General features: G+C 38.8%; 1 protein-coding gene across 3 annotated transcripts in view; it reads right to left on the minus strand.

Moving 5' to 3' along the window:
- Positions 1 to 6,683: 6,683 nt before the first annotated feature.
- The window catches only part of USP53 (ubiquitin specific peptidase 53), a gene marked incomplete at its 3' end in the record, with an annotated part of 55,030 nt that continues 42,040 nt past the window's right edge, over positions 6,684 to 19,673 (minus strand). For all 3 annotated transcript variants that reach the window (XM_079699762.1, XM_079699763.1, XM_079699761.1), the window contains 2 exons: positions 9,164 to 9,260; positions 6,684 to 7,674 (listed from right to left, as the gene is read on the minus strand). In XM_079699762.1, the coding sequence (XP_079555888.1) occupies positions 6,684 to 7,674; positions 9,164 to 9,260 (1,088 nt within the window). The remainder of the gene's footprint in view (positions 7,675 to 9,163; positions 9,261 to 19,673) is intronic.

A 19,673-nucleotide genomic window follows, 5' to 3' on the forward strand; every position in this document is an offset into this window, starting at 1 on the left:
ACTTTTCCGGCGAGGTGAACGCGGAAGAGCGGGAGGTGACGGTTTCCGGCTACTCAGATTGTGGCGCGGCGACTGCTGTAAGATGGAGGTGGTCTCGGCGGCCGAAGGTGGTCGGTATGGTCCCCGGGAGCGGCGAGGCTTGGGTGAAGCCGAGAAGCCGCAGCAGAACCACGAAGTGCGGCCTCAGTCCGGGGCAGACCGGTTACCAAAACATTCCTACTGGTTGGATCTCTGGCTCTTCGTCCTCTTAGACGTGGTGTTGTTTTTCTTCGTGTATTTTTTGCCCTGGTGAGTACTCTTAACGCAGCGTTGAAGTGGTAAGGGGCTTAGAGACCATCTACCCCAGTTTGGGGAGGTGGGTGCGGGAGAGGCGAGGAAATTGCATTGCGGAAAGTTACGGCCTGTCCACCGTCGTCCATCTGGCGAGTGGCAGGATAGGGTAGGCGCGGGAGTGGAACGAAGACCAGAGTGAAAATGTCCTTCCTTGGCTCCTAAGTTGAGGGTGTTCAGATGAGGTGTAGAGGAAACTTGGCTTCATAATTTTTTTGTTCTGCGTTGGGAGGAAACCGGCTGGGGTTGAGTTCCTGCACTACCACGAAGAAACTGGAGACGTTATTTGGCTTTTTGGAGCTTTATATTCACATTTACCGTTTGGGACCAATAGTAACCACGTCATAGGGGTGTGGTGTTGTGGCGTGGTGTTTTAGATAAATCGCTAACTTATCTAAAAGCGATTTATTTGCATATTGCCTGGCCGCAGTCAGCGCTCAGCTAAAGCTACTGTTACTGTACAACGGTTTGACCGTGAGCAGGCTGTGCACGGTTATCTCAGATGGGTCCAGAACTGGACTCTTGACTTCTTACTCAAATGACCTTATTTTTCAGTGTTACCATTTCAGTAAATGTTAACTTTATTCACTCATTTCCCCTCCCGGAAGCCTGGGTCTCATTTTTTAATTTCCCGCTTTGCTTTTTTTTTTTTTTTTTTTTTTTTTGCGGTACGCGGGCCTCTCACTGTTGGGGCCTCTCCCTTTGTGGAGCACAGGCTCAGGACGTGCAGGCTCAGCGGCCATGGCTCACGGGCGCAGCCGCTCCACGGCATGTGGGATCTTCCCAGACCGGGGCACGAACCCGTGTCCCCTGCATCGGCAGGCGGACTCTCAACCACTGCGCCACCAGGGAAGCCCCTCCCGCTTTGCTTTATATACACACCCGCACACTCCAAAACACCAACTGATAAGTCACAAAACTCTCTAGATTCCATTTGGAAAATCCATGCTCTACATTTTCATTGCCACCCCCTCTGAGAAGACAGTTTTGGCAGAGGATAAAGGAAGGGAACTTAGAGAAGGGGCTTGGGGAAGCAGAACAAGAAGGAGGACACAGGACTGAGATGATAACAAGGGACAAGTTCAGGAGAGGAGCGGTGAGCTGGAGGAGGAAAAACGGTGCCGCTCATTTAGTCATTAAACAGCTCCTTTGGACTTCGGAGCTAATCCTTTACGCACTGTAAGTTAATTTCTCTCAGCCATCATGCTTATTGAATTTGCGGTAATTACGTCTTCTTCTCTCACTCCCAGCCCCCAATTTTGGCAAAAATTTGGGCATAAACTCACTGTTGGTGAGGCCCCATTGTCTCTGATTCCTTGGATTTCTTGAATGGTGTGGCCGAGGGTTCAGTGGGACCAATGGAAGATGGATGTTTCTATAAAATCCTCTGTCAAGTCATGTGTACAGGAGAATCTTTCCACCCACTCCTGATATTTGGTAGAGTGATACTTCAAATGTAGTGGGTTTGTTTGTTTTTGTTTTTTTAAATGATCTGAATTTTCAGCTCTGGATAGGAAATGGAAGACTTATGAAGAATAGTCAGGCCTTTTTTTGCTCTTATCAAAATGAAAATCATTTAGGAATAGGCAAATGACTAAGACAATCAAAGTTTTCAAAAGTTGGCATAAAGTATTTAAAGGGAAAGAAAAAGGAAACATTGTTGACAATTATTTGGTTTTTACAGAATGGTTTGCCTGATACCTAAATTAAGAATTTTGGCTCCTGGAGTGGATCCTGAAAATGACTACAAACTTCTTGAACAAAGACGACAGGATTGTGCACCAGAAGAATTTCAAACTCTAAGGGACCTTCATTTCATTTTACACATTCTGTTACTCTTTGCGGGGACTATATTAAATGGGTAATGATCTCAGCCATTCATAGCTACGTTCTTAAAACTCGGCTCTGATTCACGTTTTAAAACTTTTTACAGATTATCTGGTGGCTTTACAGGGGCTGAACATAAAAAGTATTTATTTATACATGAAGGTTTATTATACTCATTAGGAAATAGATTAATGTTTTTCCTTTAACATTTTAAGGGTTGACCAAGGTTTAGTATGATGCAGATAATATGGTGAAATAATAAGGTGAAATATTTAGAAATAAATTATCCAAAAGCAAGGGAAGGATTTTGAAAAAAGGAGTTAAAAGCTATACAGAAAATGCAGGCCCACAATATATTTGCTGTAAGTGCCAGTTTAATTTTTAGATTAAGTGGACGTCTGTTATGGTTGCTAGGTTGGTACAATCTTAGAGAAAGTATATAATATCCAGTAATGGAAGGCTAGAGTGCATGTCCTCTTACCTGGATGCTTCCCCTCACTTTTAAGCTCTTGAACTCTGTAAAGTAGGACTGTGTGTTTCAAACCTAATTTTTATTGTGGTTGCATTAAGAATGTTTGTGGCCAAAACATGTTTATTATAATGTCTGTAACTTACTTTAATACTCCAGCAAAGTCACCATATTTACTCATTGAGCAAATGTTTGAGCACTTACTGTGGGCCAGGTACAGCACTGAACAAAACAGACAAAAATCCTTGCCTTTATGGAGCTTACATTCTTTTTTATCTAAATATGTTAACAAGAATTTATTTCCCAGGAGTGATCAGCTAGTATTTAATCAAAAAGGTCACATTCCCAAAGCAGCTACTATAAGCCCTTCAGAAGCTATTCCTATTATATAACAGATGTTAGAAATGGGCTCTTGTCCTTGAAATTGGTGACATTTTATATATTGGAATTGCCTAAATATTTTTGCCGTCCCTTAGAAACAGGGCATAGATCTGGTAAACTCTACATCCTCTGTTCTTTAGAATGGCATTTAGGGTTAGTGTGAAATCTGGGATTGATTTTGGAGGCTTTTAGCCTAATGCTGACCATAAGTTTAACAATTATGCCTTCAGGGAACCTAACAAACCTGCCTGAGGAGAACTTTTTAGGCAAGGTTGAAGCATCTAGAGAAACAGAACTGGGATTTCATTGAGGGTACCAAACAGATTGTATGAATTGTTTTTGTGCTACTTGCTAATAATTTTGTCCAATAAATGTTGATAATACAGGTAAATTGGGTCTGATTTCCTTTCGTTTTAACAAATTACTTGTGTGTTAGGTCACACACAAAGATTTATAATCCATACTACCTTTCTGAGCCTGGAATCACCACAACTATTGAATATTCTGAAAATTTCTAGTACAGGGAAGATACTACTAAGAAGAAAGATCGTAGTGCTGTGACATGACTGTAGATGGTATCCAAAATGGTGGCAGTATGAGGTTTGAATATTTCCTACAGATGAAATTGTGCCTACTGTGCCATCTCAGGGTAACATAGTATACTTGAAGGTTTTTAACTGGGTAAATGGGACACTAAGAAGAATTGGCAAACTTGCTGTGATAAAAATAGAGACATCAAAAGTATTTACATCAATGTGATTTTAGTCTGATAAATTCCTTTGTAAATTTCATATAAGTGAAATGATTGTTTTAATAACCGTTTGAAATCAACTGGCTAATCAGCAATTGTGAGGAAGTCTTTAGAGTTCTGTTAACCTGAAAATTTTAGGATGTGAAGTGCTCCATATACCTAGTCCCTAAATTGCATGGGAATACATTCAGAGACTACAGGATATTTAGTAAGGGCATTTAATGTAGAGGTTATTATGCTCTAGGAAAAGGGTCATCAAACTACACTAATGGGCCAGATCTGGCCCACTTGCCTCTCTTTAAAGGCCTGTGAGCCAAGAATGATTTTTAACATCTTAAAATGATTGAAAAAAGTCAAGACTATTTCATGATGTGAAAATGATGTGAAATCCAAGTTTCAATGCTTATAAAGTTTTACTGGAACACAGACATGCCCATTCATTTGCATACTGTTATGTAAATGTTACCTTACCGCTGTTTTCACACTACAGTGGCAGAGTTGAGTAACAGATCCTATGGTCCACAACGCCTAAATTATTTACTATCTGGCTCTTTAAAGAAAGTTTGCCAACTCCTGTGGGAACGCTCCTTTAGGCCTTGCTGGAGTTGAACTCTTAGGAGTCTCCTGTGATAAATTTTTTGATGAGTGATATTCCAAGTTCATCCCTGAACTTTAAATTGATTTACATTTCCCATAAAATATATAATTCACAGAGATGAAAGGAAGCCACAGTTTATGAATGCAAAGAAAAGTCCAACCATATTAAATAAAAAATCAGTTTATACCCCCCCAAAATTTTGAATCAGAAGAAACTGAGTTCACACAAAGATACTCTGAAGTATTTTGAACATAACAATTGTTGGCTGCGTTATTTTAAAAGTTATAATAAGCTTATAACCAGAAGAAAACATCTATAAAAATAGATACCCTCGAAATAAAAAATTCACATGTGAATGATTAGTAAATACATATTCAATCTATATTTGGAGTGTTGAATCAACAAAAACAAATGGTCAGTTTCTAGTCTGTTAGTACTATAACATGATTCAGGAAGTTTCAACTGTACAGTACTTTAAAAAGAGCCCAAATTGGACGTTTCTATTTGATATTTGCAACTCAATTGTGAGTTGAATCCAATACAAATCTATGAGATTGTTCATAAGTATCAGAAATCAGTTTAAATGTTTCAAATAATACATTTTCAACTGGACAAAACAAAAACTACACAAAGTTTTTGAAAGCTATTAAAAATACTTGAAGCTCATTCTTCTAGTATTTTACAATGTTATAAAAGCAGTAATTAAATACAGTGACATTTCAAATACAATTTTACAAATTTACAACATTTACAAACCCCCCATACTAAAAGCTATGTTAAAAAAAAAAGCTTTCTTAAAAGATAAAATTTTATTTAGTTGATATTCAAGTATTTCTAAATTAAGAGAATATAAAGTAATAATCACCTACTGTTATAGCTAGAAAAGGCTATTAAAAACTTCTCTAGGTGGAAGACAAAATTTGGCCAAGATTTCATAACTCAGTGAGCTGAGACTTCTACAAGCAATTATTTTCTACTTATCTAGAAAATAAGATTCATTTACATTTTAGAATATTTTAACAATTTATGGGATTGGTCGAGATATTAAATTTACTAATTAGTTTATGGAATTATGTTTTATATATAAAATTTAAATTCTCAATTCTCTAGTGTAGACAATATGAAACTATTCTAAACTACAATTAGTTTACCAGCTTAGTACAAAATTAAATGACAACTATGAAATAAGGCAATTACTTATTTTCACTTGTAAGGTCATCATAATAATGGAAAATCCCTTTTTTTTTTTTTTTTTTTCAAAGAAAGACTTCTCCATGAAAGTAGGTGGGGTAAAAATTAAATTATTTGTTTAGAAAAAAGGGAGGGATGCTCAAATTAATACATTTCATTAAAATTAAATCTATATGAAAGGCAAAACTTTAATCTGGAAACCCAGAAAGATTTTCAAATTCAAGAATATGAAAATTACTAAAATGGGCTGACAACCTACACACAGGTAATACTATAGCAGGGAAAATTTAGGCAGTCACAGTGATATTCTTAAAAAGAGGATTATAGGTTAATTCCTAACACTGGTTATTAGCAGCCCAAAGCAAATCAAAGTAAAAACCTTTCACATTTCATATAAAATTAGAAAAAATGTAACAAGATAAATAAATATACTAAAGTGAAGTATTTTAACTATTTTTAGCTTACATGACTGAAGTAATGTTTATGAATGCATACAACAAACGATATTTTGAAGATAAAAATTCTAGGAGCAAAATTAAGTGTCTTCTCTTCTGACCTTGAGAATTTAATTTAAAAATTGTTTTATCATTAAGGCTTTTTTCCCCCAAATGCTATCAATTTCATGGGTCGATATATTTTAAGACACTTAAAGGGATCATATGTAGTAGACTATCACAGAAGTCAAAAGCAAATGGGTGAAGTCCTCTTTTGGCTCCCCATTAGAAAGTGCTTCCTCACAAAGCAAATATTGCTTTGACTACACAAGCTACATATCATCTATCTTTCAGTTAGCACAGTTTACCAATCTACATATGAGTACTGGTTAGTTTAATACCTATGGGTCTACCAGTCAGAAAATAAAGGAACAAATTACATTTTTACTCAACTGCAGCATATGATAAATGACTTTCTGCATACCCCCGGATTTTCTATTTTTTGAGGCATGCCAAAGACTATTCAGAGGGAATTCCAAAATATCCAATAAGTAGATCTTCACAAAATAAAATATCTGTATAGAAAGTTAAAGTGATTAATGACTTAAATATTGCCATGGTTTTAATTTCATATAGCACTAGGTTTGGTCATTTGATTCCTAGTTAATGGCCTCAGAAGTAAAAGCCTGTCGGTTTCATCATTTATCTATTACAATGTATACCAGGTTTATATCTTTGCTTGGAAGGGCAGTATGAACCAAGACTACTATGTAACACAGGCCCTAGCCCTCTTTCATTCTGAGAAAGTGAATTATCATTACAAAAGCCACTGCTCTCTGGAAAACAGAGCTTGGGCCTCTGATGGTATTTCAATCTATATGTATCAGTCATGCAGTTATCCACTGAAAAATAGGTAGTTAATGAAACTGTCTCATTTGGACAGGTAGAACTAGAGTCTATTTCTGGCTGGCAAGAAGCACCAACAGCTGTACCCGAGTCTGCCTGAAAATCATTAGCTGAAGAGCTGGACGGGGTGTTTGATGTGTTGCCAACATACTCTTTTGCTTGAAATGTTTCCTTAAGTCTTTCATCATTCATATATGTACTCACTTCTAAACCTGGTTCTGAAGCTGTACTTAAACTGTGCTTTGGAAGACTAGAAGAATTAGCTTTAAACATCTCTGTTGGTTTGACAGCAGGTGGAGCATCATTTTTCTCTGACTGTGGCACACTGGTTATAGCATATTTCTTTGGTGGCAGAGGGGGTGGGGTATTCTGGCAAACAAGTTCTGGCATCTGACAACCATCAGATCTGCAGGTTGACTGAATGAGATGTTCCCTGGATAGAGAGTTCTCAGAGTAACACTGTTCCATCATATTTTGCTGCTGGATGAGGGGAGCAGTTCCTGGCTTCAACCCCACAGTTCTCATGTGTGAAGACCACAATGAAGATGGTGAGACTGTTCCATTACTGTTTACTCTCTTTCCAGAAGCAGAATTATCATCAACGTGAAAAAGCAAACCTGTTCTCTCAGAATTTTCTATATTAAGCCACTCAGAAAATTTGCATTCACTTGCTTTTTCAAGTTTCTGTTCATCTGACTGGTGGGTATGCTCTCTTGCTGTATGGTCCTTGAGTATTTGTGGATTGGATGAAGGGAATAACTTTCCATTGGTTTCACGTATATGTGACCTGAAAAACAAAAACAAAGCTAAAACGCCATACAGAAATATACAAAATTGGAGGGAAAACAAACATTTGTCCTGTAGTTTAACTTCCCAATACAGCACTTATGTTATTTGTGTAACATCGCAGAAATGGAAAGATATTTGCAACCGTTAACAATTTACACTCTCTGAATCTAAAATCTTTATGCCAGAATACACAAATGTTTATCAGAAACATCCATCATTACCAATATCAGATTTATAACCAGAAGTATAATTTAAAAAGCAAATTTCAGGGGGTTCCCTGGTGGCGCAGTGGTTGAGAGTCCACCTGCCGCTGCAGGGGACACGGGTTCGTGCCCTGGTCTGGGAAGATCCCAAATGCCGCGGAGCGGCTGGGCCCATGAGCCATGGCCGCTGAGCCTGCGCGTCCGGAGCCTGTGCTCCGCAACGGGAGAGGCCACAACAGTGAGAGGCCCGCATACCGCAAAAAAAAAAAAAAAAAAAGCAAATTTCAGAGAATTCCCTGGCAGTCCAGTGGTTAGGACTCAGTGCTTTCACTGCCCAGGCCAACTAAGATGCCACAAGCCACACGGTGCAGCCAAAAAAAAAAAAAAATTCATCTTAAAAACACTGAAATTACATTTATTGTGATAAAATGTAGCATAGACTTAAGAAAAATGTTACTAGCAAACAATTCAATATTCTAAAACACTTCCCACCCAAAGTTTATAGCAATAGAGGTACTTTAATTTTGATATATAATGCTAAAAGGATAGTATACTAATTAAAAATAATTTGGTTAATCAAAGACTACCTTTATTTAAGTAATAGTTAACTTCTAAGGTGAAGAAAAATGATATCACATTGCAAATTATTTATCTTCATATGATTAAATTATTTTTCTCATGTGAATTGCATAAAATTCAATTAGAGCACAAAGATGAAAAGAGTTGAGGCTCTGCTAAGTAGATAAGAGCTATATTCAAATCTCAACTCCGTTGCTTTGGCCAAATTACTTAATCTACGCCCCAAATTTTCTCTTTTGTAAAATACCATACATCTCAAAAGACTGCTGTGAGGTTTAAAACAAACAATCATATATTGTACAAGGTACTTTGTAGGCCCCCTATCATTAAGATTTACATCCTTTTAATGATCCCCAATAAAATATGCATCATAATACTCTAGACCAGCAATCCCCAACCTTTTTTGGCATCAGAGACCAGTTTCGAGGAAGACAATTTTTGCACTGACTTGGGAAGGGGGGTGTGGTTCAGACGGTAATGCGAGCGATGGTGAGCTGCAGATGAAGCTTCGCTCACTCGGCCGCCACTCACCTCCTGCTGTGCGGCCCGGTTCCAGTATCAGTCTGCAGCCCGGGGCTTGGGGACCCCTGCTCTAGACCCATTGCTTTCAGAGTAGTGATAGGTAGTATGCCTTTCTGATAAAGAGTTCCTATAATACATGCATTTAATTTAAAAGATTTTAGTATTCCAAACAGCTAGGATTACCTTTTTATCAAAGGATTTTTTATTTGTAGATGTGATTCTGGGTGGGACTCATAAGATTTATAGACTACTTCCAGGTTCTTGAGTTCTTTTCTAAAGCCTGAGGAAGGGAATGAGAAAAAATTATTTAAGTGATCTTTTAGAATTTACTCCATCTATACTTCTCCATAATTTACAAAAGATTTTCTATAATCAGGTAATTCTCTTCCAAATTAACAGATGAAAACTACTTCTTCAAGCCTCAGCTCAAATAATACCTCTTTCCTGAACCCTTTATACAAAATCAATGGCTCTTTCCTCAATTTATTATCTCTTGAAAATGTCAGCAATCCCTGAAAAGTGTTATTCAAGATGGGTCGTGTGGAGCTGTGCTTCCCCTGTTTACTCTTTACTGACAAAATGGTGGGAAAATGCTACATTTGTAGACAGATGGCTTGAGTTGAAGTTTGGATTCACAGCTTATTGGTTGGTAACTTTATATTCCTAAAACCAACTTTACAAACTTATACTACCTTACAGTCTAGGTTTCTGCCTTTACATAATGAGATGCTGATATCTATTTTACCAACGTCACAGAAATATTAGGAACATCAACTGAATTAAACTGGATGGGAGGGTATTATGATAACATAAAATGTTATCCCACCACTAACTAGCTTCCATTTACTGACTGCTTACTCAAGTTGTAAGAAGTTGATAAAAATTATTTCATTTAATCTTTACAACTGAACACCTTTTAACTTGAAAAGACAATGAACGAACTTCAGTTATTCAGACTTGAGTATGTGGCAGAAATTTTCTTGAAAATAAAAGAAGTGAACCTGTCACTTCGAATAAAACAACTGGCAGTATTTATTGCCAATGATAAAATTTAACCTTTTAGATGAAAGTAAGAGTTTTGGAAAACTTGTATTTACCACCATGAGTTTTGTAGTTTTCCAATACTTATAAAGACTTCCTGATAATATCTGTGGTGATATTTTAAAACCTGTTCTTTAAAAATATATATATAGAGAGAAATGGGACTTCCCTGGTGGTCCAGTGGTCAAGACTCTGCACTCCCACTTCAGGGGGCATGGGTTCGATCCCTGGTTGGGGAACTAAGAGCCCGCATGCCGCGTGACACGGCCAAAAAAAAAAGATATATAAAGAAATGTATCCAGTTAAGTGACCTGGAAGACAGAACGGTGGAATTCACTGCTGTGGAACAGAAGAAAGAAAAAAGAATGAAAAGAAATAAAGACAGCCTAAGAGACCTCTGGGACAACATTAAACGCAACAACATTTGCATTATGGGGGTCATTATAGGGGTCCCAGAAGGAGAAGAGAGAGAGAAAGGACCTGAGAAAATATATAAAGAGATTATAGTCAACAACCTTAACATGGGAAAGGAAATAGCCACCCAAGTCCAGGAAGCACAGCAAGTCCCATACAGGATAAACCCAAGGAGAAACACGCTGAGACACACAGTAATCAAATTGGCAAAAATTAAAGACAAAGAAAAATTATTGAAAGCAGCAAGGGAAAAACGACAAATAACATACAAGGGAACTCCCATAAGGTTAACAGCTGGTTTCTCAGCAGAAACTCTACAAGCCAGAAGGGAGTGGCATGATATACTTAAAGTGATGAAATGGAAGAACCTACAACCAAGATTACTCTACCTGTCAAGGATCTCATTCAGATTCGATGGAGAAATCAACACCAGGGCTTCCCTGGTGGCACAGTGGTTGAGAGTCCGTCTGCTGATGCAGGGGACACCGGTTCGTGCCCCGTTCTGGGAAGATCCCACATGCCGCGGAGCGGCTGGGCCCGTGAGCCATGGCCACTGAGCCTGCGTGTCCGGAGCCTGTGCTCCTCAACGGGAGAGGCCACAACAGTGAGAGGCCCGCGTACCGCAAAAAAAAAAAAAAAAAAGCTTTACAGACAAGCAAAAGCTAAGAGAATTCGGCACCACCAAACCAGCTCTACAGCAAATGCTAAAGAAACTTCTCTAAGTGGGAAACACAAGAGAAGAAAAGGACCTACAAAAACAAACCCAAAACAATTAAGAAAATGGTCATAGGAACATACATATCGATAATTACCTTAAACGTGAATGGATTAAATGCTCCAACCAAACGACACAGGCTTGTTGAATGGATACAAAAACAAGACCCATATATATGCTGTCTACAAGAGACCCACTTCAGACCTAGGGACACATACAGACTGAAAGTGAGGGGATGAAAAAAGATATTCCATGCAAATGAAAATCAAAAGAAAGCTGGAGTAGCAATACTCATACCAAATAAAATAGACTTTAAAATAAAGAATGTTACATGAGACAAGGAAAGACACTACATAATGATCAAGGGATCAATCCAAGAAGAAGATATAACAATTATAAATATATATGCACCCAACATAGAAGCACCTCAATACATAAGGCAACTGCTAACAGCTGTAAAAGAGGAAATCGACAGTAAGACAATAATAGTGGGGGACTTTAACACCTCACTTACACCAATGGACAGATCATCCAAAATGAAAATAAATAAGGAAAGCTTTAAATGACACAACAGACCAGATAAATTTAATTGATATTTATAGGACATTCCATCCAAAAACAGCAGATTACACTTTCTTCTCAAGTGCGCACGGAACATTCTCCAGGATAGATCACATCTTGGATCACAAATCAAGCCTCAGTAAATTTAAGAAAATTGAAATCATATCAAGCATCTTTTCTGACCACAACGCTACGAGATTAGAAATGAATTACACGGAAAAAAACGTAAAAAACACAAACACGTGGAGGCAAAACAATACATTACTAAATAACCAAGAGATCAATGAAGAAATCAAAGAGGAAATCAAAAAATACCTAGAGACAAGTGACAATGAAAACACAACAATCCAAAACCTATGGGATGCAGCAAAAGCAGTTCTAAGAAGGAAGTTTACAGCTATACAAGACTACCTCAAGAAATAAGAAAAATATCAAATAAACAATCTAACCTTAAACTTAAAGGAACTAGAGAAAGAAGAACAAACAAAACCAAGTTAGCAGAAGGAAAGAAATCATAAAGATCAGAGCAGAAATAAATGAAATAGGGAGCCGGAGGAAGATGGCGGAAGAGTAAGACGCGGAGATCACCTTCCTCCCCACAGATACATCAGAAATTCATCTACACGTGGAACAACTCCAACAGAACACCTACTGAACGCTGAAAGAAGACCTCAGACCCCCCAAAAGGCAAGAAACTCCCCACATACCTGGGTAGGTCAAAAGAAAAAAAGAATAAACAGAGACAATAGGATATGGACGGGACCTGCACCAGTGGGAGGGAGCCGTGAAGGAGGGAAGGTTTCTACACACTACAAGCCCCTTCGAGGGCGGAGACTGCAGGTGGCGGAGGGGGAAAGCTTCGGAGTAGCGGAGGAGAGCACAGCAACAGGGGTGTGGAGGGCAAAGCAGAGAGATTTTGGCACAGAGGATCGGTGCCCTCAGGCACACACCAGCCCGAGAGGCTTGTCTGCTCGGCCGCCAGGGCGGGCGGGGCTGGGAGCTGAGGCTCGGGTATCGGCTTTCAGTCGGAGCGCAGGGAGAGGACTGGGGCTGGCGGCAGGAAGAGACCCTGAAGAGGGTAGTGCTAGCCCGGAGGGAGTCCGGGGAAAGGGTCTGGAGCTACTGGAGAGGCAAGAGACTTTTTTCCCTTTTGTTGCCTGGTGCGCGAGGAGAGGGCATTCCCCTCCCTCCCCTCTGCCTGAGTGAGCCAGAGCCCCCGAATCAGCGGCTCCTTTAAACCCGTCCTGACGGACGCCCTCCGGCGACCTACGCGCAGAGGCGGGGCCAGGTCCAAGGCTGAGACCCGGGAGTTGTGAGAGCAAAGACAGGGAAATCTCTCTGTGCAGCCTCGGAGGCAGCAGATTAAAGCTCCACGGTCCATTTGAGGTGCCCTGCGTCTGTGGAGTGCATGAATGGACAGCGAATCATCCCAAATTGAGGAAGTGGACTTTGAGGACAAGATTTAAGACTTTCCCCCCCTTTTTTTTTCCTCTTTTTACAACGAATTATCTCAAATTAAGGAGGTGGACTTAGCAAGATTTCAGACTTTTCGCCCTTTTCCTCTTTTTACAACGAATTATCCCAAATCGAGGAGGTGGACTTGGAGAGCAAGATTTTTGATTTTTCCCCCTGCTCTCTTTTTGTGAATGTGTATGTGTAATCTTCTGTGTAAGATTCTCTCTGTATAGCTTTGCTTCCACCATATGTCCCAGGGTTCTTTCGGTCCGTGTTTTTTTTCAATAATTACTTTTTAATTTTAATAACGCTACTATATTTCATACTTTATTCTATTTTACTTTACCTGCTCTTTCTTTTTTTCCTCCCTTCCCTTCCTCCCTCCCTCCCTCTGCTCCTCCTTTCCTTCTTTCTTTTTCTTTCCTCCATCCCTCCCTCCCTCCCACCCTTCTTCTTTCCACTTTCTTTTTCTTTCCTTCCTCCCTCCCTCCCTCCCTCCTGTCTTTCTTTCTTTCTTTCCTTCTTCCCTCCCTCCCTCCCTTCTTCCATTCACTCTTCCTTTTGCTTTCATTCCTCCCTCCCTCCCTCCTTTCTTTCCTTCTTTCTTTCCATCCTTCCTCCCTCCCTTTCTTTCTTTCTTCCTTCCTTCCTTCCTTTCTTCCCTTCTTCCTTTCTTTCAATCTCTCTTTCTTTCTTCTACTAATTATTTCTTTCTACTTTTTCTCACTGTTATTCTGAGCCGGGTGGATGAAAGGCTCTTGGTGCTGCAGCCAGGAGTTAGTGCTGTGCCTCTGAAGTGGGAGAGCCAACTTCAGGACACGGGTCCACAAGAGACCTCCCAGCTCCACATAATATCAAGCAGCGAAAATCTCCCAGGGATCTCCATCTCAACACCAGCACCCAGCTTCAGTCAACAACCAGCAAGCTACAGTGCTGGTCACCCTATGCCAAGCAACTAGCAAGGCAGGAACACAACCCCACCCATTAGCAGAGAGGCTACCTAAAAACATAATAAGGCCACAGGCACCACAAAACACACCACCAGACGTGGACCTGTCCACCAGAAAGACAAGATCGAGCCTCAACCAACAGAACACAGGCATTAGTCCCCCCCACCAGGAAGCCTACACAACCTACTGAAACAACCTTAGCCACAGGGGACAGACACCAAAAACAACGGGAACTACGAATCTGCAGCCTGCAAAAAGGAGACCCCAAACACAGTAACATAAGCAAAATGAGAAAGCAGAAAAACACACAGCAGGTGAAGGAGCAAGATAAAAACCTACAAGACCTAACAAATGAAGAGGTAATAGGCAGTCTACCTGAAAAAAAATTCAGAATAATGATAGTAAAGCTGATCCAAGATTCTATTTCCCAGATCCAAAATCTTGAAAATAGAATAGACAATATGCAAGAAACAGTTAACAAGGACCTAGAAGAACTAAAGATGAATCAAGCATCGATTAAAAACACAATAAATGAAATGAAAAATACTCTAGATAGGATCAATAGCAGAATAACTGAGGCAGAAGAACGGATAAGTGAGGTGGAAGATAAAATAGTGGAAATAACTGATGCAGAGCAAAATAAAGAAAAAAGAATGAAAAGAACAGAGGACAGTCTCAGAGACCTCTGGGACAACATTAAACGCACCAACATTCGAATTATAGGGGTTCCAGAAGAAGAAGAGAAAAAGAAAGGGACTGAGAAAATATTTGAAGAGATTATAGTTGAAAACTTCCCTAATATGGGAAAGGAAATAGTTAATCAAGTCCAGGAGGCACAGAGAGTCGCATACAGAATAAATCCAAGGAGAAATACGCCAAGACACATATTAATCAAACTGTCAAAAATTAAACACAAAGAAATCATATTAAAAGCAGCAAGGGAAAAACAACAAATAACACACAAGGGAATCCCCATCAGGTTAACAGCTGGTCTCTCAGCAGAAACTCTACAAGCCAGAAGGGAGTGGCAGGACATAATTAAAGTGATGAAGGAGAGAAACCTGCAACCAAGATTACTCTACCCAGCAAGGATCTCATTCAGATTTGATGGAGAAATTAAAACGTTTACAGACAAGCAAAAGCTGAGAGAGTTCAGCACCACCAAACCAGCTTTACAACAAATGCTAAAGGAACTTCTCTAGCCAAGAAACACAACAGAAGGACTATACCTACAATAACGAATCCAAAGCAATTAAGGAAATGGGAATAGGAACATACATATCAATAATTACCTTAAATGTAAATGGACTAAATGCTCCCACCAAAAGACACAGAGTGGCTGAATGGATACAAAAACAAGACCCATATATATGCTGTCTACAAGAGACCCACTTCAGACCTAGAGACACATACAGATTGAAAGTAAGGGGATGGAAAAAGATATTCCATGCAAATGGAAAGCAAAAGAAAGCTGGAGTAGCAATTCTTATATCAGACAAAATAGACTTTAAAATAAAGACTATTAGAAGAGACAAAGAAGGACACTACATAATGATAAAGGGATCGATCCAAGAAGAAGATATAACAATTGTAAATATTTATGCACCCAACATAGGAGCACCTCAATACATAAGGCAAATACTAACAGCCATAAAAGGGGAAATCGACAGTAACACAATCATAGTAGGGGACTTTAACACCCCACTTTCACCAATGGACAGATCATCCAAAATGAAAATAAATAAGGAAACACAAGCTTTAAATGATACATTAAACAAGATGGACTTAATTGATATTTATAGGACATTCCACCCAAAAACAACAGAATACACATTTTTCTCAAGTGCTCATGGAACATTCTCCAGGATAGATCATATCTTGGGTCACAAATCAAGCCTTGGTAAATTTAAGAAAATTGAAATTGTATCAAGTATCTTTTCCGACCACAATGCTATGAGACTAGACACCAATTACAGGAAAAGATCTGTAAAAAATACAAACACATGGAGGCTAAACAATACACTACTTAATAACGAAGTGATCACTGAAGAAATCAAAGAGGAAATTAAGAAATACCTAGAAACAAATGACAATGGAGACACGACGACCCAAAACCTATGGGACGCAGCAAAAGCAGTTCTAAGGGGGAAGTTTATAGCAATACAATCCCACCTTAAGAAACAGGAAACATTTCGAGTAAACAACCTGACCCTGCACCTAAAGCAATTAGAGAAAGAAGAACAAAAAACCCCCAAACTTAGCAGAAGGAAAGAAATCATAAAGATCAGATCAGAAATAAATGAAAAAGAAATGAAAGAAACGATAGCAAAGATCAACCAAACTAAAAGCTGGTTCTTTGAGAAGATAAACAAAATTGACAAACCATTAGCCAGACTCATCAAGAAAAGAAGGGAGAAGACTCAAATCAGTAGAATTAGAAATGAAAAAGGAGAAGTAACAACTGACACTGCAGAAATACAAAAGATCATGAGAGATTACTATAAGCAACTCTATGCCAATAAAATGGACAACCTGGAAGAAATGGACAAATTCTTAGAAATGCACAACCTACCAAGACTGACTCAGGAAGAAATAGAAAATATGAATAGACCAATCACAAGCACTGAAATTGAAACTGTGATTAAAAATCTTCCATCAAACAAAAGCCCAGGACCAGATGGCTTCACAGGCGAATTCTATCAAACATTTAGAGAAGAGCTAACACCCATCCTTCTCAAACTCTTCCAAACAATATCAGAGGAAGGAACACTCCCAAACTCATTCTACGAGGCCACCATCACCTTGATACCAAAACCAGGCAAGGATGTCACAAAGAAAGAAAACTACAGGCCAATATCACTGATGAACATAGATGCAAAAATCCTCAACAAAATACTAGCAAACAGAATCCAACAGCACATTAAAAGGATCATACACCATGATCAAGTGGGGTTTATTCCAGGAATGCAAGGATTCTTCAATATACGCAAATCAATCAATGTGATACACCATATTAACAAGTTGAAGGAGAAAAACCATATGATCATCTCAATAGATGCAGAGAAAGCTTTCGACAAAATTCAACACCCATTTATGATAAAAACCCTGCAGAAAGTAGGCATAGAGGGAACTTTCCTCAACATAATAAAGGCCATATATGACAAACCCACAGCCAACACTGTCCTCAATGGTGAAAAACTGAAACCATTTCCACTAAGATCAGGAACAAGACAAGGCTGCCCACTCTCACCACTCTTAATCAACATAGTTTTGGAAGTTTTAGCCACAGCAATCAGAGAAGAAAAGGAAATAAAAGGAATCGAAATCAGAAAAGAAGAAGTAAAGCTGTCACTGTTTGCAGATGACATGATACTATACATAGAGAATCCTAAAGATGCTACTGAAAAACTACTAGAGCTAATCAATGAATTTGGTAAAGTAGCAGGATACAAAATTAATGCACAGAAATCTCTGGCATTCCTGTACACTAATGATGAAAAATCTGAAAATGAAATCAAGAAAACACGCCCATTTACCATTGCAACAAAAAGAATAAAATATCTAGGAATAAACCTACCTAAGGAGACAAAAGACCTGTATGCAGAAAATTATAAGACACTGATGAAAGAAATTAAAGAGGATACAAATAGATGGAGAGATATACCATGCTCCTGGATTGGAAGAATCAATATTGTGAAAATGACTCTACTACCCAAAGCAATCTACAGATTCAATGCAATCCCTATCAAACTACCACTGGCATTTTTCACAGAAGTAGAACAAAAAATTTCAAAATTTGTTTGGAAAAAGAAAAGACCCCGAATAGCCAAAGCAATCTTGAGAACGAAAAACGGAGCTGGAGGAATCAGGCTCCCTGACTTCAGACTATACTACAAAGCTACAGTAATTAAGACAGTGTGGTACTGGCATAAAAACAGAAAGATAGATCAGTGGATCAGGATAGAAAGCCCAGAGATAAACCCACGCACATATGGCCAACTTATCTTTGATAAAGGAGGCAGGAATGTACAGTGGAGAAAGGACAGCCTCTTCAATAAGTGGTGCTGGGAAAACTGGACAGGGACATGTAAAAGTATGAGATTAGATCATTCCCTAACACCATACACAAAAATAAGCTCAAAATGGATTAAAGACCTAAATGTAAGGCCAGAAACTATCAAACTCTTAGAGGAAAACATAGGTAGAACACTCTATGACATAAATCACAGCAAGATCCTTTTGGACCCACCTCCTAGAGAAATGGAACTAAAAACAAAGATAAACAAATGGGACCTAATGAAACTTCAAAGCTTTTGCACAGCAAAGGAAACCATAAACAAGACCAAAAGACAACCCTCAGAATGGGAGAAAATATTTGCAAATGAAGCAACTGACAAAGGATTAATCTCCAAAATTTATAAACAGCTCATGCAGCTCAATAGCAAAAAAACAAACAACCCAATCCAAAAATGGGCAGAAGACTTAAATAGGCATTTCTCCAAAGAAGATATACAGACTGCCAACAAACACATGAAAGAATGCTCAACATCATTAATCATTAGAGAAATGCAAATCAAAACTACAATGAGATATCATCTCACACCAGTCAGAATGGCCATCATCAAGAAATCTAGAAACAATAAATGCTGGAGAGGGTGTGGAGAAAAGGGAACACTCTTGCACTGCTGGTGGGAATGTGAATTGGTACAGCCACTATGGAGAACAGTATGGAGGTTCCTTAAAAAACTAAAAATAGAACTACCATATAACCCAGCAATCCCACTACTACGCATATACCCTGAGAAAACCATAATTCAAAAAGAGACATGTACCAAAATGTTCATTGCAGCTCTATTCACAATAGCCCGGAGCTGGAAACAACCTAAGTGTCCATCATCGGATGAATGGATAAAGAAGATGTGGCACATATATACAATGGAATATTACTCAGCCATAAAAAGAAACGCAATTGAGCTATTTGTAATGAGGTGGATAGACCTAGAGTCTGTCATACAGAGTGAAGTAAGTCAGAAAGAGAAAGACAAATACCGTATGCTAACACATATATATGGAATTAAAAAAAAAAAAATGTCATGAAGAACCTAGGGGTAAAACGGGAATAAAGACACAGACCTACTTGAGAATGGACTTGAGGATATGGGGAGGGGGAAGGGTAAGCTTTGACAAAGGGAAAGAGAGGCATGGACATATATACACTACCAAACGTAAGGTAGATAGATAGTGGGAAGCAGCCGCAGAGCACAGGGAGATCAGCTCGGTGCTTTGTGACCGCCTGGAGGGGTGGGATGGGGAGGGTGGGAGGGAGGGAGATGCATGAGGGAAGGGATGTGGGAACAGATGTATATGTATGACTGATTCACTTTGTTATAAAGCAGAAACTAATAAATAAAATAAAATAAAATAAAATAAAAAAAAGAAAATTATAAGCCTTGAATGAAAGACTTTAAAGGAGAACTAAATAAATGGAGACATGCACTATGATCATGAAAAAAAAAAGAAATAAATGAAATAGAAACAAAGAAAAAAATAGCAAAGA

The sequence above is a fragment of the Hyperoodon ampullatus genome, assembly GCF_949752795.1.
Source record: "Hyperoodon ampullatus genome assembly, chromosome: 1".
Lineage (NCBI taxonomy): Eukaryota > Metazoa > Chordata > Mammalia > Artiodactyla > Ziphiidae > Hyperoodon > Hyperoodon ampullatus.